The sequence below is a fragment of the Centropristis striata genome, chromosome 19, assembly GCF_030273125.1.
Source record: "Centropristis striata isolate RG_2023a ecotype Rhode Island chromosome 19, C.striata_1.0, whole genome shotgun sequence".
Classification (NCBI taxonomy): Eukaryota; Metazoa; Chordata; class Actinopteri; order Perciformes; family Serranidae; genus Centropristis; species Centropristis striata.
In genome coordinates this window covers 9,493,149-9,519,850 of record NC_081535.1, presented here as the reverse complement: position 1 = coordinate 9,519,850, position 26,702 = coordinate 9,493,149, and the positions used below count along the sequence as shown (strand labels likewise).

The following is a 26,702-nucleotide window of genomic DNA, read 5'->3' as shown; positions in this document are numbered from 1 at the left end:
TATTTTACAAGCTTCCATCCCTCTCTCACTGCTGTTCTTTCTCTCCATCTGTTTCCAGGTGGGAGGTGCCATGGTCAAAAAAATAATTTTGAAGGCATTCCTGAGCTCTCGTCTTTTGCGCCTCACTTATGCAAGACGCAACAACGGAGACTGTGAGGGAAAATCGTTCAGCAGGGAAGAAAACTGGAGAAAGGAGGCAGAGGAGCGGGGAGAGGAGGACATTTGACAGATAAAAAGAGGGAGCTCTGCAGCAGGATCCCCATCGTGCTGAACACAGGACTGCGTGACTGGTCTGTGCAAGCAGAGGGAGGAGAGAGGAGAGAAGGGAGGAAGGTAGGAGAGAAAGAAGGGGGAGGGGAGGCATTTCAGCGCAGTGCAAGCTGACTGGATGAGTAGCAGCCGCGGCACAGGCAGCAGCATCAGCACCACTAGCCGTAGCATCTTTCTTTGTGGCTGCTGGAGGCTGTCTTGTGGCTGCCGTAGCATCAACGTCCTCCACGCACACACACATAAACATCTGGACACGGGCGTCCCCGCTGCTCTGCCTCATACACACACATGTCGTGGTGGCCACCAGAGAAGAGGTAGTAAGTGACGGGGCTCGGGGGAACAGAGGGACACAGGAAGAGGAAACCAGGGACGGCTGGTGTTAGGCTGGAGCGACGCCGACTAGAGCAGCAGCAACAGTAGCAGCGGCACCATGGCGCAAGCCGCCAAGCAGCTCCGTAAGACCAAGGACCTCGCAGAGGCCGCCGCCCAGGAGCAGCGGGAGAAGGAGGAGGAGAAGATAAAAAAGAGGAATCGATCCAGGGACCGCAAGCGCAAGGTATGGCCAGCTGTCTCAAGAGACAGGGGAGGTGACGGTGTTTCTTACATCCATCTTTCCCCTCCTCTACCTGCTTTTCACTATCTCTCTAGGGCTCTCTCTCTCTCTCACTGCATCTATTGTGCACGATTGGCGAAGATGCAATTACACATGTATAATTACACAGTTGGTGTTGCGGCCTCAGCTGGTGCATGTTGGTGGAGGCTAACCAGTCAAGCACATATGCTCTGGTGCAGGTTGTGCCTGCTCGGTCAGATATCTAGCTATGGGGGGAGAAAAAAAGCAGCCCGGTGATGATTGTGCACCGTGAGAGGTGGGACCGGTCTAGGCTGCTGATTAAATAACACAATGTCAATGTCAGTTTTCTGTCACAAGCGTTTTGGAGGATTTCAGCCTTACATGGGTGCAGCTCATTCATATTAATGCAATGCAAGTCACTTACATGCATTTCTATGCCTATAATCCCATCCCCATTAACATTCCCTGCATGCTCGAGTCTTTCCCACAGAGCTGTGCTGCTCTTAGATTTGGTGTCTTCCCCCATATTACAGGTTTTTTTTTTTCATTGGGGAAGATGTAAAATGGAGGGGGAAGATGGAGGTACACTCTAATAATAGATGCAGTTTTTAACCCATCTGTGTGTCTTTTCTGGGGGGCATGCTTGTGCTACATGTAGTGCTCAATCAGGAAATGCAGGCGGATAGATTGTTTGCTACTTATAATATTTGGTGTGTAGATTATTAATATTTAAATGTGTTGTCACACACAGGCACGCAGCATTTCCTCCTGTAGGCAAGAGATCTCTCATCCAGCCCTCCGTCCCACTTCTCCCCTGCACTCTCCCGCTCTGATCGTGCCTTTAGGTGTAGATTTTATTGTGGTTGTGCAGCCTTTTGCACTCATGCTCGGCGGCCATGAAATGATACATAATCTGTTGTCGAAAGTACTTGTTGACTGGATTAAAAAAGTTTTATGCATTTTATCCCATGGTGGAATTGCAACACTCTGTCATGTGGCTCAGTGTTCAGTGCAATGTCAGCTCTCAGTCGCTTTCTGTTCCTTCTGCAATATTTCTGCGCGCACATATTGATGTGGAGTTGGTGGCAGCAGAGGAGAGACAGGTCTTTTAATATTCACTCTGTCAGATGTGCGTGTGTGTGAGAAACAGAGAACGAGCGTTTGTGCAAAAGACAGGAACACAAAGGAAAAGAGCCAGTCCATGAAATGGAATCTGCAGAGAGAGACAGCTTGGGTGCTCATGTGTAATCGCTTCTCTGTATTTAATATTCTTTCAACATAAAACAGATTGTCTTGACCGCAAAATTGTGTGGTTTGGAGAGGGTTTTCCGAGGCCATACATTAGGCTTTTAGCAGGATGTTTTGCTGGTTTACTTTTCATCGAAGAGCCTGGCAAGCTGTAGTGATGAAAATGTGGTGATGTAATGAGGTTGTGTTACACTTGTGTTAGCTGAATGTTGTCAGCAAAATAGGTCTTCTTTAATATCCTTCATCCACTATCTTCAGCTCTTCTTGAAAAATCTAATAGTCTATGTCAATTCATACCAATTTCATTGATTTTCAACGAAGAACAACATGTATGTAAAAACAAAAAAATACAACCACTACATCAAATGGTACAAAAAATAAGATTATATGGGATGGACATAAATTATTTGCTCCATCATAGACTGAATTGGACATACCATAAATGGATTTTGTCTTTCCCCCAAGTGGTGTTTTACCAAGGTGAACCCCAGATTTGGTTTTGAAAATTAAAAACCAAGTTGACTTAAGTTTGAACTTAAGTCAGTAAAGCAAAAACAACTTTGTTACAGTTATGTAAGATTTTGGAAGTTATTTTTACAGGTGTGAAGAGTAACAACACAGAGCTGAGAACTGGCAGAGATAAAACAGGAGGCACACTAGTTCTAGATGGTGGTGGTGACAGGGTCCAGCTAGGGTTGGGCGATATGGACCAAAAGTCATATCTCGATATATTTAGGCTGAAAATCGCTATATGATATTAATCCCGATATTTTTATCACAAAGTGAGAGCAAATGTTCAGTCAAAGTCAAAGCCAAATATGACATGTCACAAGTAGTTTTATTGAAACTTTTTATTTAAGTGAAGATAAACTTAAAAGTGCACATTCAAATAAAATAAAAATCTTTAATAAAAATAGCCTATGTAATAAAATAGGCCAATCTTTTTCTGAAATAAATATATTTATATGAGAGAAGAATAACAAGCAGTACAAAATAACTAAATATGACAAACCCTAGTAAGGGCAGCATTTATATATATACAGAAATTTTAAAAAAAGAACTATATCTATATATGCGATATGGTCTAATTCCATATCACATTTAAAAATATATCTTTTATATTGATATATTGCCGAGCCCTAATCAATATATTTTTTATATCGATACATCGCCCAGCCCTAGGTCCAGGTAGTGATGTGGTTACATTACCTTATAACAAGGAATGCAAAGATGACTTTTCTACACAACATTTACTATCAATTTCCGAGATACAGACTTTACAAATGACCAGATGATAGTTGGGCAGCATGAAGATATTAAAGATACTGTCTGGCACCTATGATGTGTCAAGTGGTAGAAATGTCTCTGTACTGTTTCCCTTTCTTAATTCCTGGCTGTGTTGGACAAGTGTGGGCAGTGAGTGGGACTGTTCAGTGACAATATTGGATTCTAGTATTAGCGTTTGTCAAATATTTAATTTACCAGAAAAAGACAGTTGATTAGTTTTATCTCTGTAGGATCTCCTTTTTAAAATCCCTTGAGACCTGCTAATAATAAAATGGATAAATAAAGTAGAATAAATACACTTTTACTGATTGCATGATATGGCTGTAGGGACATTTTAGTCATTATGACTCAAAATGTAAAATTGGGTTTCTGAGCTAACAGCTTTAGTATGCCTAATAAATAATGTATTTATTTTACTTCAGTAGATGTAATTTGATTGAGAATGCCAGTCACAATCCTTACTTAATTTTACTGCACTTAGCTGTCCATCCATTGATCTTTATGTTTATTTTACTGTTCAAAAATCAATCAAGCTGTTATATGTAAGATTTCATTAATGGTCAGTGACCACCTAAGTGAGCAAGAACCTCTTTTACTTGTATCATTGCCATTCTACATAAGAAAGGAAGGACAAGTAAAGTGGAACATCAGTTTTATTGTTTTGCTGTCTACAGGATTTCACAGCTTGAGGCACGTTTGATGCAGCAATAAGAGGAGTTTGTAGCAAAACATAAAGTCATCTCTACTTCACTGCTTCTGTCTGAGTGGCCTTTCTCCCTCGCTCTCACCTCAATCAACCATGCCACTTTGTGTCTCTGTGTATCTCTCCCTGAATCTGTCTTTCTTCTGCCAGTTCATTGTTGCTATGCACCCAGAAAGAGTGAGGAGGCAAGTCAAAGAGGAGGCACAGCCAGGTCTTAATGTTCTGGGGATGTTAATTAGCTCCATTCGATGTAAATCAAACTCGGCAGCATGGCATCTCTCTTCCCTGCTCCTCCCCTTGCAGAAAGGTCATCCACTACAGTGCCAACAGAGATCCTATCATAACTCCAGATAGACTGGACATTAATGTAGTTAGGGAATCTGCAAAGAAAGTGCAGGGGCATTGTGCTTGCTCTGCTGGTGAGGGTGCATGTCATGCAGCTGCAGAGTTGAAGGGTCGGAACAGATCAGCGACCTTTGCAATCTACTTCTGTCTCTCCTTATCGCTCATGTCTTTCCTTACTCATATCTTAAAAATGAAAGTATAAAAAGAGAGAGAATTATAAGAGCAGAAATGAAACTGAATTATATAACTAAATATATCTTTTGCGTCGGGTTGCCATGCTGTGTAAGGGAAGATCTGTGATCACACCTGATTGGAAATAACAAAAACAGGAAATATATTGTGTGCAAAGCGTATTGTAACTACAATATATGTTGTTCTCAGTCCAAACAAGAGCAATATTTGTAGTTCATTACAGAGCAATAACGTCAAGAGGCAAATAACAACTAAATGTAATGAATTGTCTATAGCCTGACCAATTTTTTAAAGATTTTAAAATGTACTGATCACAGATATTGAGGCTAATATAAGGAATTTTTGAGCTGTGCACCCATTCGGCACTGATATGACTATGCAAAGGTGTTCAGATGGCATCTGTCTTAAACAGATAACTTTATTATACAATATTTAATATTATTGCACATGCAATGGATGATATGGTCAACCAATTCTCAAGATAAACACTTAAACAGAAAGTGTAAAATAAACTGTTAATAAATAGCTAAATATACAGCATTACAAGTTCAGAAATTACTGAAAATAAAATATAGAATAAATAAAAAAATTAAAATGTTTTTTATGAACATCAGTGAATATTGAGTATGAGTCAATCGCTGACAATAAAATAAAGAATAAATAAAAAATATAATGAATAGTTAAAAGAACATCAGTGCATGTTCAGTATGAGTCAATTACTGACGATGAAATAAAGAATAAATAAAAAATATAATAAATAGCTAACGCCATTTCTAAATCATCCAAGCATTCTTTTTTGCATTAGATGTTTTCATATCGGTGCATATTGAACAACATGTACATCAGTTGAAATAAATACCATGACGGCCATCTGAGCCAGGCTAATATCGGCCAATAAAAACAGCCGACCAATAAATCAGTTGGTCTCTAGTGTGTCATATGTCAGATAAACTGTGAAGTTCAATACATGGCCGCATTGACTATGCATTCTCATCTCAATGCTACTAGCCCTTTCACTATGGATCACTCTTCTGACTATCATTGATCACTGGTGTATGTTTACCAGTCACCAGTCATAACAGTGCGATGACTGTTATTGATCTATGCTGCTATGAATTAGGGATATCCTGATCGAGTTTTATTGGCCCTGATCTTGACCCAAGTTCAAATTGGTCGTCTGCTGATTCAGAGTCTGATCTGACAGTTGTATTTACATAAATGTTGATTAAAATATGTATCTGACATTGAAATAACAGCTCTGGACTTAAGCAAACCCTGTTTTTCTCACAATTTTTCATCCAAATACTGGAGCTCTGGCTTTAGATATATTAAACTGATTAACTTTAATTATACATATAAAATGAAAAACTGCAGACTGCAACTTTTTATCTCCATATGACTGAGTTACGTCAATTTCAGAAGTGTCACTCTCAGAGTTTGGACTACAAAAACACTAATGATTGCACCGTGGTGGAACAGAGGAGCTCTTTCCTCACAAACCAGCTTTGGCTGAGCACAGACACCAGCTTGTGGACAGCAATTTAACCAGACTGCAGACTAATGTAATCTTGGCCTGTTATCAATCCTCTCACGAAATTAACATTAATTAGTGAGAAGTGAAAGGACCTGACTGCAGCAACATTAGTCATTTTAAATGGTGAAACTAATGCTAAGCTCTAGAAGGGAGAAGTTGCTACCTGAATGTTTGACATTTCTATTAGGGATACAATATCATTGAGTAGTATGCATTCATCAATGCATCACATGCATTCGGAATGTACAACTTTTCGCATGCATGTGAAGATTTGGTCTTATGAATCACAGCAACGAGCATATACATTTCACTTCCAGCTTGGGTGTGGTGCATGCCAATAATACCAACAATACAAAGCTGTGATGAAGTAAAATGTAGATAATGCATGATTAGAATGTAATAATGTGAATGAGAAAGCACATAAGACGCGTTTCCACTATACTCAAATTTCCAGAATGAAGCTGGTCTCCCTCGCCGAAACCGCCATAATTTGAATGTGAGCGTCCCTAGCGGCTGTTTGACCGGCCGTTTTTTGGCTTTCGAAGAGCAGGGCCATTTTTCTCCCCTGAAAAAAGCCTGGAAGCTGATTGGATAGAACGCTAAGCGGGATGTGATGTAGTACTCGATGCCGCCACAACAACATGCAGCACTTTTAAAAGCCGGCGAAGTAGCGAGTAATCACAATAATTCGCCCATAATCATTGCAGCCATGTGCGTGAACACAGCAACAAGAAACACAGTAAGCTCTGCTCCTTCTCTCGGCGTCTCCTTCCTTATTGTTTACATTTGGTGCATTTCCCGTGTTAAATCGGTCGCGTATGTGACGTCACGGTCGAAACTGTCGCTAAGCGATTACGCGAAAATCAAAAACCATACGTCTGGAGTCTTGTAAATCCCTCTGGGGCCTTTTTTTGTAATGGAGACACGCTGAGTGAGCGGCCATTTGAAAGGGCGTGGCCTGAAGCGTTCCCAGCGGCCACTTTTTACCCCTAATGGAAACGCGTCTATAGGAATACTTGGTCATCTTCAAATTGCACTAGAGATTGTTGGGGTTCACCTTCAGTTCTCTGTGACCGATGGGATAGACTAATCTGGGACGTGAAACCTTTTGTCGTATTACCTCAGCATGAGCTCCTTTGGCCCGAACATTTTCCTGTTTCCTCCAGGCCTGCACTTATTACAATGGATCCAAAGATCTTCTAATGGATAGTGTGTGCATTTCCTGTATATGTGTGTGTGCTTGCTCGTGTTTTCATGGGAGCAGTGTGTGTGTACGTGTGTGTGCACACGCACATACTGTTTGTGTGAGTGTGTGTAAAATAGCAAGGCTTCAGGGTATCTCATTCCACTTTTATGTAACCTTATGGATACCCAAGCCTAATTAGCCAAAACCCTCTTCTGTCTCTCTCCCTCTGTCTTTGCCTCTCTGCCCACTTTTGTCCTCACAAAACAACACATGGGACAATGACATCAGAAAGACTTTTCAGTAATGCCTAACTTTGGTAATTATAAGTCCTTATAAGTTGTACACAAGGGGGAATATGAATTATAATATGGCTATTTTAAGAGCTTTGGATGCGGAATCATACATTGAATCACACACTTTGGACTGAACCATTACTGCTTTTTTTGTTAGAATTGATTTACTTCAGATCAGGCTTAAAATGACATGAAGCATAAAGTGCTGTGCTCCTCAGTCACATAACAAATATTAATATATATGTACTTTCTATGTGACAGCTTTTATGGAAGTCCTGACAGCACTGATTAAAGACTGTACCACTTACTACGTTTACATGCACATTTTCTGACAAAATATGGACAAATGGAAGGGCTGGAGCTGATTGTGCTTTTTTGCCTCTTTGTGGTTAAATAGAATTTTTAAAAAAAGTTTTCCACAGATGGTGGACTTATTCAACTGTGAAAACGTTGGCATTGTACATATCCAAAAACCTGTTATTATCCAAGTCTTTTATAATGTTTAAAAGGTGTTAGTGTAGGTGCTTTTCTCTTGGGCATACATCTCTAGCCCAGCCTTGCAAACTGTCAACTTATTGGTTTGTGTACTGATGTGATGTAGCCTGGCAAGACGCCTTGTGTTACAAACTGAGATAAAAGCTCCAATTCTGCCACAAATTCCAAATGTGCAATAATATTATCCAATAATGTTCCCTAAAACCTGTATAATATCTGCATAGCCCACATGTCTTAATTCGAAAAGGCTACACTCAGAATAACACCTACATGGGGATTCCCAAAGAAAATGTGCCATTTAAATTAATCATTTATTAATCATTTATTCATTAATTCATTATCCTAACCGCTTAGTCTATCCCAGCTGACATTGGGTGAGAGGCGGGGTACACCCTGGAAAGGTCGCCAGACTATCACAGGGCTGACACATAGAGACAGACAATCATGCTCTCATTCACTCCTACGGACATTTTAGAGTCACCAATTAAACCTAGGTGCATGTTTTTGGACTGTGGGAAGTAGTCGGAATACCCGGTGAGAACCCACACTGACACAGGGAGAACATGCAAACTCAACACCTAAGAGCTGCAGACCAGAGTCAAACTGGCGACCCTCTAGCTGTGAGGCAAGAGTGCTAACCTCTACACCACTGTGTAGCCATACTATTTAAATGACCTGTATAACATTCAAAAAATTGTCATATTTGGTTTAATAGTGGAATATCATTGTGCATATAAACTGTCTACTCAGCTCCTTTCTTTGACAGTTTGATCGGCAACGACTTATCTTGTTAGAGGTTCAGTATGCTTCTTCAGATAGCTGCTACTTTGTCTGTCCATCATTTGGTGCTGGGCAGGACGTAGACAATGAGTTTCTCTGAGCTTTTGTTCTGAAAATGTCTGCATACAGGGTTGAGTACAGCGGTGAGATTCAACTGTACAGCTCAACAAAATGATGCTCCGTTTTCTCTCTCAAATAGGGCGTGTATGACTTAAGGTTTTTACAGGATTAACATGTTCAGTTACACTGAATACAGTTTCAGGTGGTGCAGGGCCGGAGACGGTAAAAGCTTTTACATTGGATCAATTCTTGAAAACATTTTAGAGACATGTTTTTTGGAGGATGACAGTAATGGGTAGAGTAATAGCGTGGGCTGGTGCCTTTTCATCCCCTTCGAGGAAGGGGAGGGCAGGATGAGCCAAGGTCGAGCAGAGCAAAGCAGCACTCAGCCCAGCCCGAAGCAGCCACAGGCTATATTTACCTGCCAGCCTAGGATTACACTGCATCTGAGACCAGAGCTACCCATCTATCTACACACCACTACTGTGTGCTGAGCACCTGCTCTGATACTGTATCTGATGTTGCCCCGGATCCGTACCTGCTCCAACAACACACGAAGATTCCAGAATAGAAGCATGATGGCCGATATTTATCAGACCTCTCTGAGGGCTTATCTAGGACTCGACTGACACATATTTTGATCCGGAGATCAGAGTGATTTTAGATTAGAATTAAGCCTTGTCAGACACCTTTGATAGATATCAGGAATGTCATTTTGCTATGTTAATGTCAAAATTTTGTACAAATTCTGGCACATGTAAATCCACAGTCATGGAAAAAAATGTTAGACCACCCTTGTTTTCTTCTATTTCTTGTTCATTTTAATGCCTGGTACAACTAAAGGTATTTGTTAGGACGAATATAGTGATAACAACAAATATAGCTCATAGGGGTTTAATTTAAGAGTTGATATCTAGCCATTTTCAATAATTTTCTGGAAATTAAACTCTTATGAGATATTTTTGTTGTTATTATTATATTTGTCCGAACAAATATAGCTTTAGTTGTACCACGCATTAAAATGAACAAGAAATTGGAGAAAAAGGGTGGTCTAATAATTGTTTCCATGGCTGTATGTGTAATGCAATTTCTTAACCCCTTTTGTAATCTAGAAATACATTTATGTGCAGGGTTGAAGAAATTAAAGTGTTTTCAGAGTAATGTCGATATGTCAAGCTAATATTTGTGAAAACAGTGGTTTTCTTATTTCTTCACCCTGGAAGGAGTTTTACAAAAGCTCAGCTTTGAGTAACCTAAAACACAGTTTGCATGTGTTCAAAAAGCCAATATGAATTAAAAAAAAGGTTTGTTTTAATGAAATACCTGTGTACATGTGGACTGGACCCTTATTCTGTACAGGAAACAAGAGAAGTTATTCAGCCCCTCAGTGGACTCATGACCTTACAGTTTTTGCCCTACGTGTTTTTGGATAAATAACTGAATAATATTCAAAGTCCAAAATTTTGCAACTTTATCTTAAAGAATTTGGGTTTTAGGGTGTACAGTGAGAGTCTAGCCCTATGATGGGTCAAACAAACCTTGGAATTTGACTCATGAGACGCGTATTCATGTTCTGTGTGAAACCAAGAGTCAATGTTGTTATTTGGAATCAACTGTTTCCTGTGAATACATAAGTTTATTGTGAAAAGTCACTATTCATAAACAAGGAGGAAGTGACACGCCATCCCTGACATGTCCAAAACTGAAGCAAAGTGGTTCTGTGTGCTCCGGTATCACATGCTGAGGGCCATAACAAAGCGTTTGTATCTGAAGTACTTGGATGAGAATTTGTTGCTCTACTACAAAACATTAACTCATCTGTGAACTCTATTTCTGCCTTTTTTGTTGTTGCTACTACTCAATAACTACTTGAATGTGAATAATGCTTAAAATGCCCACCCCTGCTGGCAACAGTTGAAGTAGTCAGAGAGTCACTGTGCCAATGGCCCATTAGATGAATGTGCAGCCGTTGAGTTCCTCAAGTGTCACAGCTCATCTGCCAGTCTGGACCTGTGACTCAGAGCATCCATCACCATTGTTAGCAAGGCCAACCAGTGTGGAGCCCTGGCACACAGACTGAAGGGGTAGCAGCTGTAAATCTTTTGGCAAAGTTTATTGTGACCCTGGGGTCAGTCAGCAGGCAGTCTGAAGTGACTGATGTTACCATGGTGATTACGGCATGACACTACATGTGGCGGGATGATGAAGGGATGAGGAGATGAACAAGGGCATGCCTCAGTTGCCGATGAGACATCTAACTTGCTGCGGATCGCCAGCTAGACAGGAAATGTTGGAGTGGAAATAGCTTGTTTAGCCACACGCTCACACTGCTGTGCATGCTTCCAGATTTATGTGGCTGCTGAGATTCATTTCAACTCACTCTGTCTCTGATGAGACTACATCAACAAGGAAACATGAGTCAGACAGCAGTTCCAGAGATTTGTTTTGCATCCCAAGAACCTCAATTTTACATCAAAGGGGACATCTAACACACAAAAGTTATAAAACACTTCCCTTTTACATAATTGACCTACATACAGTATATACCTAGTACTAATGATGCAGCTGACTTATCACACGTCATTAGCAAAATCACTATCTGAGCGCTGTTAATTCTGAGAATCATTAGAGGAAGAGTGAAAGTGATACTGACTGGCACTATGCCACACACACTGATATGCCCACAAAGAACACACACACACACACACACACCCACGCACGTACACTTCGAGCTGGAGCTGGGCATTATGTAATAGAATTAGTGCTCCTCAAGGTCTACATGGATCATGTGGCCTGCAGGAGCCCACTAATGCACTGAAGCAGACGCTCTCAGGCACACCCTGACTCCATCACTTTCCTCTGCTGCCCCAAACACATTTTGCAGTACGTGAACTGGCTAATGGACGTAATGCATGATCAAAAATCAAGAATTTCATATAGTGATATATTAGTGCTGTGAGATATTCAAAACGATCCATAGATATGTTGGGCTCTTTTCCGGCTGAAACTTGTAATCACGGCCAGTAACTGATATTTGCAAAAAAAATTGCACAATTCAGAGTAGGGCTGGGCGGTATATCAGTATTACAAGTCATACCGATTTATAATATCCTTTGATGTTGCCTTGATTTATGAACACTATTTGTTTGCTCCTCTCTGAACATTAGCAAGGGCTAGTTCGTAAGAAATAAAAAAACAATGGTTCTGTAATTTGAAGGTATTTCAGATTTCAAAGTACAGATGAAGAGCATCTGAATCTGAGGAAATTGCTTCAAAAGGTGGAAGATTTTGAATTTGATAAAGTCTACCAATATATATTGTATACCGACATTCAGCCTAAAAATACCGGTATATGAGTTTTTGTCCATATCGCCCAACCCTAATTCAGAGTAACAAAACTTCAACACACACAAACTTAGTTTAAATATGTAGAGAAATATGGTTGCCATGTTTAATTGGCTCATATATTTAGTAATTAAGATGCTATGCAGTTATACATCAGCTTAATAATGAAAATAAGACATAAAAGAAGAAAAGCAATTTTTTTTAAATTGTATGATTCTTGTATCTATTTGGTTTGGTATTTGTTTTAAATTCAGTTTTGCTTTTGACAACAAAGGAAAGATGCATTATATGAGATAGATTGTACCCTACCTCTGAAAAAAAAACCAGTATTCTTTTATTTGATCAAGAATGTTAATCTTTTTTTACTCATAATTTGTCCTGAATCACTTTCTGTGTACAGTCTCGGCTATTTATTAGCTAATTGATGATTGATCCTCTTAATTTTGCTCTCAAACTGCACCAGAGTGATGCATTTCACTTTAAAATGTACAAAGAATTTGACCCTGCTAGGGGCTCTGAGGTCCACAGGCCCACGGCAACCAGGGTCTGAGTTTGTGATGGCCCAATCACCAGTTTTGTTCCCAATATATTCATCAACACATCTGCCAAATTTGGTGCTTTTATCACAAAATGAACAATTGTTATGATATATTGAGCTGTGCCGCCCCACTATAAGGAAATCCTATATCGTGACTCATGTTGACTTGTGAGTTTAATATATCCTTTTATCTGTATAAAAAAGTGAAACCACTGATCACAACCAAAGGTCTGGAACCATCATTTTCCTAAACCCTTAAACCCTTAAACTGTTGAGCCCTGAACTGTTAACATTCAGTGATTAGTGACGTCACCCATCAAGTGAGGTATGATTGATAAAAGCTAATTACTTAAGTAAGAAGAAAGTGTTCTTTGCCAAGTACTTTCACCTTTATTTCACCCATCGAGGCATGCACATGTGGGGGCTTTAATTGCTTTTGCGTGTATGTGTGTGTGTGTGTGTGTGTGCACGCAGGCATGAAAAAGGGTGTCATGTGTCACTGGGATTGCTGCCTGATGGCAGATGTAATGGCTCCTCCCTCTTCAGGCTCATCAGTCAGTAACCAATCTATGCTGGTGGACAAGGCACACACACTCATTCACTCACACATCCTGGTAAAGTGATTGGATGAAAGACGAACACATGATGTAAACTGAATTGGTTTGCAAGTTGTGAAACTACTGGAAATCGCAAAACCTAACATCAGCGGTTTTCCAAATATCCCTGCCAAAACCAGCTGCCATTCATTCACAGATATCATTTCACACTCTGATCCGAGAGAACTTGCATCAGCACTCACTGATGGCAGCCGGGCCGGGAGCACAACAGCAAGGGGAGACGGCTAGAAGCAAAGCCAAACTGAGTAGTTCTCCTCAGTTGACTCTAAATCCCTGTCATCCCTCTGCAACTTCCCCCATCTCTCCTTATTATTCCATCTTTCTCCTCCTCCCCTGTGGGTATGATCTGTTGTTGGGTGTTTCTCTGGTTGTCAATTTGTCATTATGCCAGAGACATGTATGTAGAAAGAAAAAGAAAAGAATCCAATCAACAATGCTGTATGTTCCCTGCACTATCTCCTCTGCTGTCTACTGTACAGAGGCACTGAGTTGGAAAATGCACGCTGCACTTGTATAAATACTTCATTGCTAATTCAATTTTAAACTCTAGATGGAAGGAGGGAAAGAGGGGCAACTGTTTGTTCTTTCACCAGCACTTTTCTCCATCAGTTATCTTTCTGTCTCTTTGCTTATCCCTGCTACTGCAGTGTCTGTCTCTCTGCATCTTTCATTCTCTCCTTTTCTTTTTCCCCACCTCTCTCTACCTCTACCTCTACCTCTTTGTCTCACTGCTATATTACATGTCATTACCAGTTTCTTGTGTTGGTGCCTCATGTTTTTACCACAGTTTACCACTTTTTTTTAACAATAGAAGCAGAGCACATTACACATTTTACCTCCATAGAACACCAAACTCCATTCTCAAATGTAACAATTTTAGTTTTTTTTTAAATATTTAATGTTCTCGGTTATTCTTCCAAATATTCACATTTGTTTAATATGTTACTTTTCGAAATCCACATGAACCTCTCTTTGCTTGGCGTGCAGATTTTTCTCACCCGAAAGCTCTTTTCCCGGTCTTCCATCCTTCAACCTTTTTGCCCTCATCCATCCCTCTGTCCCACCTGAAAAATTTCCTAATTCCATGATAATATTGACTGCATTTCATTGATCCAACATTGATTTCTGTTTCAAGAATGTGGGGTATTAGGCAGGGGATGAGTAAAACTTGGCATACATGAGATCCACCACAAAGAAAATAGAAAGAAAATATGTCACTTTTGAAGCTGGTTCACTTTCTGAGTTACCATATGATCTGTTGCTGACCAGCAATATGTCCAGAGCAGTGCTCACTAGAGATGGGGGAAAAAATTGCAAATATCGTAATATACCGGAGATACTATTATGAAGCTAGAAGATCTAAGGAATCTATAGGCATCATGGGCTTCATATCATGTCGGGAAGTTGTGGACATAACGCTGCAAAGTTTGTCTTTTTATGTTTCATTCCAAAAAATTCAGACCAGTGAAGCTGACATTTGTGGAAAGTTTGATAAAATGCTGCAATTGTTGTCGTCCATACATGATATCAGTTATGTTCAGTTTGACTGAATACTTTGTTGGTCAGTCTGTGGGTTTGACTCTCATTGTGGAGAAATAAAAAGACTGAAGTGAGATGAATAGACTGAGAATTTTCTCTTATTTGACGAAACAATTCTTGATCTGGTAAAAGCACAAAAACACAGAATCAATCAGCACGTTAGCATCTTGTTCGCTACTGAGCCTGTTTTGTAACTGGTAGCCCACCAACATCTTCATCTTCACCTAATCTCAGGAAAAAGCAAAACCACATGCTTCATGATAATGTTGCATATTACTAAGCAGAGGAAAATAAAAACCAGGATTCCCTGAGTAGGCGAGTGAAGAGGGTAGAGCCCAGTGCTGTCCTGTTCAACTGACTGCAGCAGTTTAGACGGTTCTGCTGTTAATATAGACATGTGAACAGCACACTGCTGAAGAGTGAAGATAAGGGAAATCTTGGAAGGGATATTTGATGTTACTTTTGGCATTTAAAAAAAGCATTTTATAACCTGGCAGCGATATCCATTATAGGGGAAATCCTGACAGCACATAAGCAGAGTACTGAAACCAACAACCCTATGTACAGAGGCTCCATACCCATTCTGTAGCTTTCCTCCCAAAACCCTGTCAAAAAAACCATTCAAAGACTTTCTCCCTGGAATCCCCGGCATGCTGCTTCAGCCAAACTGACTCACTTTACATGTCAGTGCCACTGCCAACATCATTCAGGCCGCTAACTAATATGTCAGCCTGGCCACTGTAAAATCAAAAGCCAGGAAATTAATATACATGTCTATTTGCCCTCATTCTAGCTTCTGGAAGTCTATAATTAATGTCATGCATCAACAAACACTCAAGCAATTCACCACAGTTCAAAAAGTCTTAAAATGTGTACGAATAAGACTAAAACTGGCGGATGTGATTTTTAAATATGGGCAGCATTAGAGCATGACCACCCTAGAACAATCCGTCTCCTTTTACGTGTGTGTGTGTGTGTGTGTGTGTGTGTGTGTGTGTGTGTGTGTGTGTGTGTGTGTGTGTGTGTGTGTGTGTGTGTGTGTGTGTGTGTGTGTGTGTGTGTGTGTGTGTGTGTGTTGTAGCTGTTATTGACTGGTTGGCTGGTGATGTGTTGCTTGTGCACCACCCCATTCCAAATGTTAATTTATTGCTCGCCGTGCAGATTTTTCTCACCCGAAAGCTCTTTTCTCGGTCTTCCATCCTTCAACCTATTTGCCCTCATCCATCCCTCTGTCCCACCTGAAGCTCTTTCCTAATTCCATGATAATATTGACTGCAGTCCATTGATCCAACATCGATTTCTGTTTCACAAATGTGGGGTATTAGGCAGGGGATGAGTAAAACTTTGCACAACACAGGAAAACGGATCATCGTGACTTTGTCGTATTCTCAATTTCCTTTCGTAATGTGTTTTGTGTCTTTTGTCAAACAGTCAGATGGCACAAATCATTCAAAGGACAAGCATCCATTAGCAGGCCTAACACAGACTTGAGAGATGAGTATGATAAATAAATGTTAACACTTTGTTTTGCCAGAACAGCCTGTGAGTCATAAAATGTTTTATGCATTTAGATGATATCCAGTTACCAGGGACACAGGAACAGATGGAAATGTTATACTGCTCTGGAGGCGCAGAGTGGAGGATGATCATTTCATCATGAATTCGAGCCTTCAGTTGCCCTGGTTTCTCAACAAAATTTCCTAACTGAAGTGGGTCTTAATGACAAGAGTAAAAGGGGTCTTAAGACTTTCATGTCTTCCCTGGAGAATCGACTTGGGTTGGTATCTTCTCATGTGTTTTGTTTACTTCCTGTTGTAAAAGTCACAAGAGCATGGAGTAGGGCTGGGCGGTATATCAGTATTACGAGTTATACTGATATATTTTAGAAAGAGATATATAGTAGAGACAATACTGACATAACGATTTATTATATTTTTTGATGTTGCCTGAACTTAGGACCACTATTTGTTACGGTCGTTTCAGATTTCGGATTCCAGATGAAGAGCAACAGGACGTTGTTTGCAAAAATGCCGCAAACAAATTGCTTCAAAAGGGGGGAAGGTTTTGAATTGAATAAAGGCTTTGAATAAAACAGGTTGATGATGATTACTTGTGATGTTGAGTTAAAACTTTGCAAATTTTGTTTATAATACCAATATATATCGTATATATTGCCATTTGGCCTAAAAATACCGGGATATGACTTTTGGTCCATATTGCCCAGCCCTAGCATGGAGTAGTGCCAGTCACTAAACTGAAGGCAGAGAGGAATTCTCTCATCATTCACTGCTGTATCATCCACTGCATGATTTATTCACGGCAGCAGTTCTGGTGAGCAAAAAGACTAATTCAGACCAACAATGGAACAGTAGCACGATGGCACAGGGTTACTGCATCACTGAGTATCACACTTTGTGTCACTGTGTGGCAGAAGGACACACATGGATCACTGCGGCGCCTGATTGATCGCATGTGTCTTGAATTTTTTGCATCCTCACTCCCTCAAACTCACACAAACTCACACAGGCTAAAATGTTTGTGGATCGTGGCCTGTTTGTAATGACGCACAGATTCTGACTCAGCTGTTTTATGCCGGATGACCGAGTGACAGGGTGACAGGGTGCTGGCTCTGCACCAGCGGCCCCATAGGGAAGGCCAAGGTGAGAGGACAAAACACCCACTCTCAAATATGCACATAGCATACATATTAAAAAACACCCCCTTAATCCTCCAGCTTAGCAAGTCGAGGCTTCTTTTCCTTCATCGGAATTCAAGTCACTGCGCTCACTGAACCACGCGAAAAGTCTAAAGTGATTGATTACTCTATAATTTGCATCGCCCACAGGGAAAAGTGAGAAAACAACTCTGGCATTGTAAATACAGCATGTAATTTTTTATCTCAGTTTACAACTCCGTCACCGGTTGCTGTTTATTTGAATCTGGCACTAGAGATAGTGCACACCTTTACCATAAAAGTACTAAAATCTCTCACTTGTAGTCACCTGTCTCTTATATATTTTATTAAATTTCTGTTTCAAACCGACCTTCTAGGTTTCAAGAAATATCTGACACAATTTATACATAATACTGGAGCAGTATTTCTCTCATGTTTCACATCTCATGGTTATAACATGGTTTGAGGGGCTTTTTCACTCCATCTTCACTGCCATGAATTATTAAGTAGAAAGAAAATGCTAAATACATATTGTCCTCAAAGCCAGGTACTTGTGTGATATGTTTGTTCCAACATGAAAGGGCTTTCTTTTATAGCCAGGATTGTCTTGCAGCAGAAAAACATTGAAGAAAATTATGGATAGAGCTGTCAAAATAGCTATTTTTATATGCAGGGATTTTACCCCAAATTGAATATATTTTTAAGTGTCCTATTCACTGTGCAGAGTACAGTTTGCTTATAGATTGCAAAGGATTGGTAAATTTCCTAAATGTTCTTTTCTAGGCTTGGGGATTTAGTGAAATAATCCGTAGCCAAGTGGCCGTAGGTGCACTATGGTGTTTTAGACCAGTTCTTCCCATTTAGTTGATCTTCTGCAGTTCTTTCTGCATTCCATCAGCCGATGCAATGGAGGAGGCTGGTTGTCTGGTTTACTCATCTTAAGTGTTTCAATAGACAAGATCATCTGGTGGTGTCCATCTCCTCTCCAGATGTGGATGGCCGTTGACTCTTGATTAGCTCATCCGCCCTTTGACAGGTCATATTTATTCATCCTGCATGGTGTCCACCCATTCTCCTCATCAAATTAAACCTGATGGAGTTGACGGTTTAGTCGCCAACAACTCAACAAGCCATGCAAGACAAGGATGCTTAGTTCCTTGAGGTGTTAATCCAACCGCATACCTGGATTAGTGAATTTATCTTGTTGTAAAATATCATATAGTTTGGCTTGTTTTCCTTAAAAATATGCCCATTAATTTTAATCGTAACCATGCACTGCATTCAAGAAATTTGGTAAAATTACAACCCTCTGCGTGCACAATGCATTCTCACATGTGTTTCTGAGCCAAAGGTCTACATGCTTTCAGGAAGAGTTTTGATCTTAAAACTAGAGTGAATATTTTTAAATTATACTTCACTTAACTATTTATTTCACTTAGCAGTCAGTAGCATACAGCAAAGTACACAATTTATAACTTGTTAACTGTTTGGCATGTGGGATGTAGCTTGATTAAACATACTAAATTAGGAGTTTTAATTAACCTATTTCCATGATTTTTTTTATTGTAAAGCATTTTTTTCATAGATTAAATGTTCACTTGCCAATATTATTGGCCTTAATTTCCATAGTACCTTTCCCCATTAGTTAACTTGCTTTGTAATGTTGGCTAACTCACCGCATGGCACATTATACAGTCATGGAAAAATGATTAGACCACCCTTGCTTCCTTCAATTTATTGTTCACTTTAATGCCTGGTGCAACAAAAGGTACATTTGTTTGGACAAATATAATGATAACAACAAAAATAGCTCATAAGAGTTTAATTTAAGAGCTGGTATCTAGCCATTTTCCATGGTTTTCTGGATAATAACCAAAATCATTATTAAGAGCTATTTTTGTTGTTATCATTATATTTGTCCAAAAAAATTTACTTTAAGTTATACCAGGCATTAAAATGAACAAGAAATTGAAGAAAGAGGGCGGTCTAATATTTTTTTCCATGACTGTAAATTGCATGTATTTCGCAAATGAATGGTCTGCTTATGATATAGTGAAAGGTTTCTTCCTATCTGCATATGACACATATTTCCATTTTACTCCCATTAATTCCCATACATTCTCATTAATGGAAAGTTTCCACCTTGAATGTTGCAACCCCAGGGTCAACATTTTCACCACGCCGGTGGCCAGTTGTATATGAATGTCACGTGTTGGATACACAGCACAGACAACAAGCATCAGCATCTCGTGAATGATGAGGATGATTGATGGTGTTCTGTATGAAGTGCAGCTTTCTGCAAATGCAGTGTGTCAGCTTGTCTAGTCCATATTTTTAGCTCTCCCTGGTGCATAAGGTTTATTATAGCATGAGCTTTGGAAAGAGCTCAGCGACTTCTCTTTGTGACATCATGTCATAGGCACGCTGCTGTTACCCACTTTGAATTCTCATTCGTCGGCTTGTGTTTGGGACAAAGCCTGATAACATATTTTAGTGAATTAATTGTGACGCATTATGTCTTCTTTTTGTACATTAGGATTCTTGCATCAGTGCAAATAAAAAGCTGGTGTTTAAGAGATACAAAATGTTTCACTGACAGACAGCTATATGATTCATGTTTGCAGTAACTGTCTCATTGTGTTTGTGTCTGTGATTGACATTGGCTTATTGGCTGGGTGATATATCGATATATATAAAAAATATATCGATATATTTTTAAATGTGATATGGAATTAGATCATATCGCATATATTGATATAGTTCTTTTTTTTTATTCTTTATATATAGATGCTGGCCTTACTAGGATTTGTCATATTTGTCATTCCTTTTTTAATGTTTGTTATTCTTTTCTCATATAAATATATTTATTTTAGAAAAAGATTGGCCTATTTTATTTCATAGAATATTTTTATTTAAGATATTTTTTTATCTAAATGTGCAATTTATGGACCTTTGATTTTTTTTTAATAGGTACTCCTGTTGTTATACAGTATTTATGTTCACTTAAACAAACAAATCAATAAAACTACTTGACATGTCATATTTGGCTTTGACTTTGACTTTGACTGAACATTTGCTCTCACTTTGCGTTAAAAATATCACAAAATATATTGTATATAGATATTCAGCCTAAATATATCGGGATATGACTTTTGGTCCATATCGCCCAGCCCTACTACAACCCCTTTTTTAGGGGTTGTAGTAGTAGAATCAGTTCCTCTCATTTTCTCTCTGTGACTCTCTTCTCTAATCTAGACTATATGCAAAATAGTAGTTGGCCGGCCTGTTGGGAGCAGCTACTTGCTGCTGCTTGAATTGACCCCTACTAGACCCCTACTAGACCTTCAGGCCTGACCCTGGTATCAGTAGTTTGTCCCACTGATGTATAGCTCCTTGTGAGATTTAACAGCACCTTGTGAACCTGCACAGAATGCTGAATCATAAGGAGTTGGCTCTATCGACCGGCCTCGGGGAGTGGTCACCATCCTGTGAAATCCATCAGAAGAGCAATTTGCGGCTGGGGATAATACCATTATTCTCTTTTGGTGGCATGCCGCGATGATTGGACATTTTTGTGGTTCTGGTTTTTATAAGTGGTGAATGTTTTTTTTAATATGTGTATTTTAATTTTATGCCAGCTTTCATTTTGAGTATAACCTTTGAAGTACCAGTGTACCAGATTTAATAACCTGTTTTAAAATAGTATTTTCCCTCATGAAAAATGGCCTCATTCTCAGTGCATTAAGTATAACAAGACAGGGGTGAGACTCTGCTTATACTATTGCTGTGTCATTGTTATTTTTAGAAGTGGTACTTACAGTGATAGTTGTGAACTCACAATAGTAGCTGGAGGTGGCCGTGCCCTGCTCTCATGTCGTCTTCTAGTTCATCTTGCGTTTGTCCTGTATGACTTTTCCTCCTTTTATCCTGCATCAGCACCTCCATCCCTCTCTCAGCATGTGGCTCAGTGCTATGACTCTACACCCACTGGGTGATTAGTGACGACCCGCTGTCACTGACACAGACATCTCAGTGGGGCCGACACCACGGGCAGCTGCCACATATATGCACAGACACACAGATATGCAAACATACGCATGTAAACACAATTATTTTATATTCACATGAGTTGTTTATTATTTTGCTCAAATTGCTTAATCAGCCTAATGAGTTGAGAACAAAATAGAGTTTAAGAATTACACGTCTGGTTGCTCAGCTTATTCATCTTTGAATGTTTTTCTGAGGGAAGAAGAGTCACAACATTTTCACTTTAGGTTCTTTTTTGTCTCTGTTTTGATTTTTTTCCCCCAATTCAACAAATACTTTTATTATGAAATGCCAGAAAAATATCATCTGTGCACTTAGGTTCACATCATTTGCATATAATTATAGTGAAGCTTGTTTCAGGTTATGTTTGTGTTTGGATTTCTGAATGTGCTAAACTGCATGGGATGAGACGTGAAAAAGACACAAATTGGCAAATGATCAAACTGAAGATGACACCTTATTTTTAATTACCTTAATATATTTTTCTCCAATGTTAAATATCTGTAAAATGCAAAGTACTCTCAGGAAAACAAACAACACAATAATATACATATATTAATAATAAATGCCAAATAGCAGAAATGTATGTATAGAATGTATATAGAATGTATGTATCGACTTATTTTTTATATTCTTATTCTGTTCTTATATGTATGTGTCTGTATCTTGAGCTACTATGACAACTAAATTACCCCACTGCGGGAAAAATAAAGTCATATCTTATCTTATCTCTTATCTGTAATGTGCTTTTCTATTGGTTTATCACATTACATTACATCATAATATATTCTCACATATATAGCTTATTTTATAGGCACTCTCTCTGTCACTAATGGTGTTTTTCCATTGGCACTTTTGGCTGTGCCAAGTCAAAATATGACGTGCCTATTTGGCACGAGTTGTGCCGTGTCGCCCCAGAGATGGACAATCTCCAAAGTCACACTAAAGCATGCCCAACTTGCTTGACATTTCGCCGACTGCGGCCAAACCATGACGACCCCTCTGTGTGGCCAGACTCAACTCGAGTCAGCTAGCAGGACTTTTGTAGCTTCTAACTGATTCTGGTTAGCTGGAAGTCTAGTTCCTCTCCTATGTTCCTGTTTGTAATTTAACTATTGGTTCTTTGTATTTTATGTGAACTGTTAATTAACGCTTTATTGAAATGCCAATTTTTTGCCAAATATCCTGTTAAAGTATTGCGAATAAAAACCCAACATTTCCTGAGTTTACCACTTCATAATAAAAGCTTTTAAATTGCATAATAACTGGGGACTATGATGGTGAGGAATGTATTATTAAGTTAATTTTGTTTATCAATGAATTAGCAGAGCTTTATTGGCAGCCATTCTTAAATAAAAAAAACATACTACTAATACTGTACTCCCAGCAAAAGTAACCAGGGAATTTTATTTTAAATGATTTATAGGAAAAAAACATGTTTATCCATCATTTTACAGCAGCCACTCGTTTCTCTCTCTCTCTCTCTCTCTTTCTTTCTCTCTCTCTCTCTCTCTCTCTCTCTCTCTCTCTCTCTCTCTCGCTCTCAGAGGTCCATGAGTCTTCTGTCATTGTGTATCTGGTTGAGAAAGAGAGTGAATGATATGCTGGGAGATAGGCTTTCAGTGCTGGGTGTGGTTTGCATGTGGGATGTTGTTGGTTTGCATTTGTCCTGGAGGAAACACATTTATATACATTATCTATCTATCTATCTATTTATTTATCTGTACATTTAAGTACAGACAACATTTTAGAAATAACCATGTGGGTAGGAGGCACATGGCTGAAGTGAACACCTTTTGACCACTGTTCATGTGAAGGCCCTGCGTCTTGATGTGCGTCTGTTGTGCACTCTGCATGCTGCGAGCAGCGAGCTGACACGTGCATCCTTGTGTTTGTTGCAGTCTGTTAATCCTGCAGTGAGGAGCATATGTCGGCTTCTGTGACCGCCTGTTGGCAGCGGGGCTGAAGGTGATGCAGCATGTTACAGTGCGTGTCCACGCTGACATGTCTGTGCATGATTAGAGCGCACAGGTCCGTCTATTATCTGGATTATTTTTTTGGGTGCACGTGCATCCACATACAGGTTATAGGACTGTGTGCAGTTGTGTGTATTTGTCTTGTGCCTGTCAGTGCACTTGTGTGAGTTAGTGTGTGTCAGCTCCAGAGCCCTCTACAGTCCTGATTCATGACACGGGTGATTTGGTAGTCAGTCAGTCAACGTCACGATAGGGCAGCAGCTCCTGCTCCTCGCACCATCCACCCCCTACGCCTCTCAGCCCATCTATCTCCTTCTCCCAGGCCACGATCACAGATACTCTGACATCTAACATCCAACTGTGGCTTCAACTACTGAGTCATACTGCAGTGACCTTATAGTGACTTCCCTGCTTTGTTTTGCGGTTAACTTACTTGCTGGTATCTCATCTTTGTCCTGCAGTTGCTTTGTTTATTTGAGATAGAATAATACCTTTATTTAATTTCCACAATATAATTAAAATTCCTTAGGTTGTATTAGGGCTGGGCAATATATCAATTAAAAAATATATCGATATATTTTTAAATGTGATATGGAATTAGATCATATCGCATATATCAATACGGTTCAATTTTTTTTCTTTATATATAAATGCTGCCCTTACTGCGGTTTGTCATATTTATTTCTTTTGTAATGTTCGTTATTCTTTTCTCATATAATTTTTTTTTTCCGAAAAAGATTGGCCTATTTTATTTCATAGGCTATTTTTATTTAAGATTTTTTTATTTATTTAAATGTGCACTTTTTGGCGCTTTGCTTTTAAAAAAAGGTACTCCTGTTGTTATACAGTATTTATGTTCACTTACATAAACGGTTTCAATAAAACTACTATGTGTCAATTTTGACTTTGACTGAAAATTTGCTCTCACATTGCGATACAAATATCGGGATATCTATCATGTATCGACATTCAGCCACCCAGCCCTTGGTTGTATGCTCTCTCTATCAAATGTTGCATTTTATTACATGAAAACAAACTAATCGAACTAATCAACATTACTTTAAGTATCTTTACAAAACATTGCTTGATATCTTTTTCTTGGAAGATGTTTGGTTTTAACGCATCATTCAGAAAAAGACATGCAGGCATTGATTCCATCATATTGATAACATCATAGTGCAGTGTGGAGGAGTGTGTGTTACTTGTAGTTGAACATGTCTGGGTCTTGCTCCTCCAGAAACAAGCATTTAAAGAAATAAAAGTGCTGTAAGGATGTGTGTTTCCTCACACATGCTTTACATACTCATGTAGAGATACGCATATGTAGGTCTCAAGAATTTCACATAGTAAGGTTTCCAGATTCATGTTTGCTTCAAGCATGATTTTCATTGTATTTTATGCAGTTCATACAATAATGTAGGAACATGAATAATGAACACTGTATCAATAATTAAACACGGAAGTCTTCACTTCTAAGTTCACTGAGCGTTATAAACGTGATGCTACGTATGTCTGTTTTTGTGCTATACACATTTTTAGCATTAAATCTACAAAATTATATTGTATATATTATATATATTATTTAAATTTTATGGGAATAAACCCACCAAAGAATAAGAAAGCAGGACTAATGTGTATAAGAGTTTGCCAACGTAGATTAAAATATCCTACGGCTGGATGCACCAAAGCCCAAAGGTAATGGCCACGACCTCGAGCTTGGCCTGATATCACCTCGAAATGAACAGATGACAGATGGGTGGGGGAGGACGAAGCGATAAACTGACAGCGCTGAAACGAGGAAGTGTTACAACCGGATGTCATCCACTGAGACAGCAGCACAGAGGAGCTTTTGTTTCTTGTGTTTGGGTGAATTCAAGTGTGTGTGAATTTGTGCACATATATTTAGTTGTTTTTGTGTGAAAAAGACTTGAAAAAGAAAGAAAGAACTGTCATGTTGAAGGTTTCATTACTGATGGCAGGTTCCTAAATTCCAGTCCAAACAGCCTATACTCTCACACCATCTGATGAATGTCGGATGAATGGACCATAGACTGCAGGTAATGGTTATATATGGTCTTTAGGGATAGGGAACAGTAATGAACTTGTCCCACTGGCTAATAAACTTCTGAAAGATAACATCTGACATTAGGCGTGTTTCCACTGAGTACTTTTTGAGTACTTTTTGGAAAGCGGCTGAGTGTTTTGGCTCCGCCCACTAGTTGGTCCCCTTCGGCCTCTGTTCCCATACAGGAACTTTTGTAGCGGCTGCAAATCAAGCGACTTTTTCTGGTGTTATTGGAGACTTTTGGAGATTTGTTACTATTCTTAACAAGTAGCAAGCACCATCCCAAAGCACTCACAAGCGGCCCAATCCTCCCACAGTGGTCTCTCCCAGCTGCAGTCAGCAGAGCAGGAGCTGTTAAACCCTCAGCGTCCAGTTTGCACCAGTCTGCAAATGAATCACGCATGCGCCAAATAGCCGCTCAGTAGCGGCTCAGAAAGTACCGACCCGAGGCAGGTACTTTCTGAGCCGCTACCTAGGGCCCTAACCGGTGAAGTTGGGCGGATCTTGGGTGGATTCTCTCTACCAAGTCACACCCATAGTGGCTCACTAGAGGGAAAACTAAAAGAAACACGCCTATTTTAAAAGAAAATCTATTCATCAGTGACAGCTAAAATCTGTAGAGCATTAACTGTGGTCGTCCTCCCTCCAGGTGTTGTCAGTCAATTCTCCAGGTTCAGACAGGAGTCGGAACTGCTGTATATTTCATTGTTTATCAGAGTCCGATCATTTTATCCTTTTATATCATTTATAATGCATGTGTTTTCTTGCCAGCTTCGCTCGGGGACAAAATAAACCATTTTTCAAAACTTTTCATGGGAAGAAAGAAAGAATTTCATGGGCGAAAATTTAAAAAACAAGTTTTTAAGAAAGGCAAAATGCTGGTGGATGGCATTCCACTTGTGGTTTTGTAATACATTTTTAATGTTTGAATCAA

At 39.4% G+C, this 26,702-nt stretch overlaps 1 protein-coding gene across 6 annotated transcripts in view; it reads left to right on the top strand.

Annotated features, from left to right (window-relative positions):
- The first annotated feature begins 337 nt into the window (after positions 1–337).
- Positions 338–26,702, top strand: part of LOC131992750 (ankyrin-1-like) — a 103,807-nt gene continuing 77,442 nt past the window's right edge. For 3 of the 6 annotated variants that reach the window (XR_009396245.1, XM_059358430.1, XM_059358432.1), the window contains exon 1: positions 343–826. Coding sequence is in view for 4 of the 6 variants with exons in the window: in XM_059358430.1 (XP_059214413.1) it covers positions 701–826 (126 nt within the window). In the remaining 2 variants the exon portion in view is untranslated. Of the gene's footprint in view, positions 827–26,702 lie in introns of all 6 variants that reach the window. The other 3 variants (XR_009396244.1, XM_059358428.1, XM_059358429.1) reach the window with 3 other exon arrangements.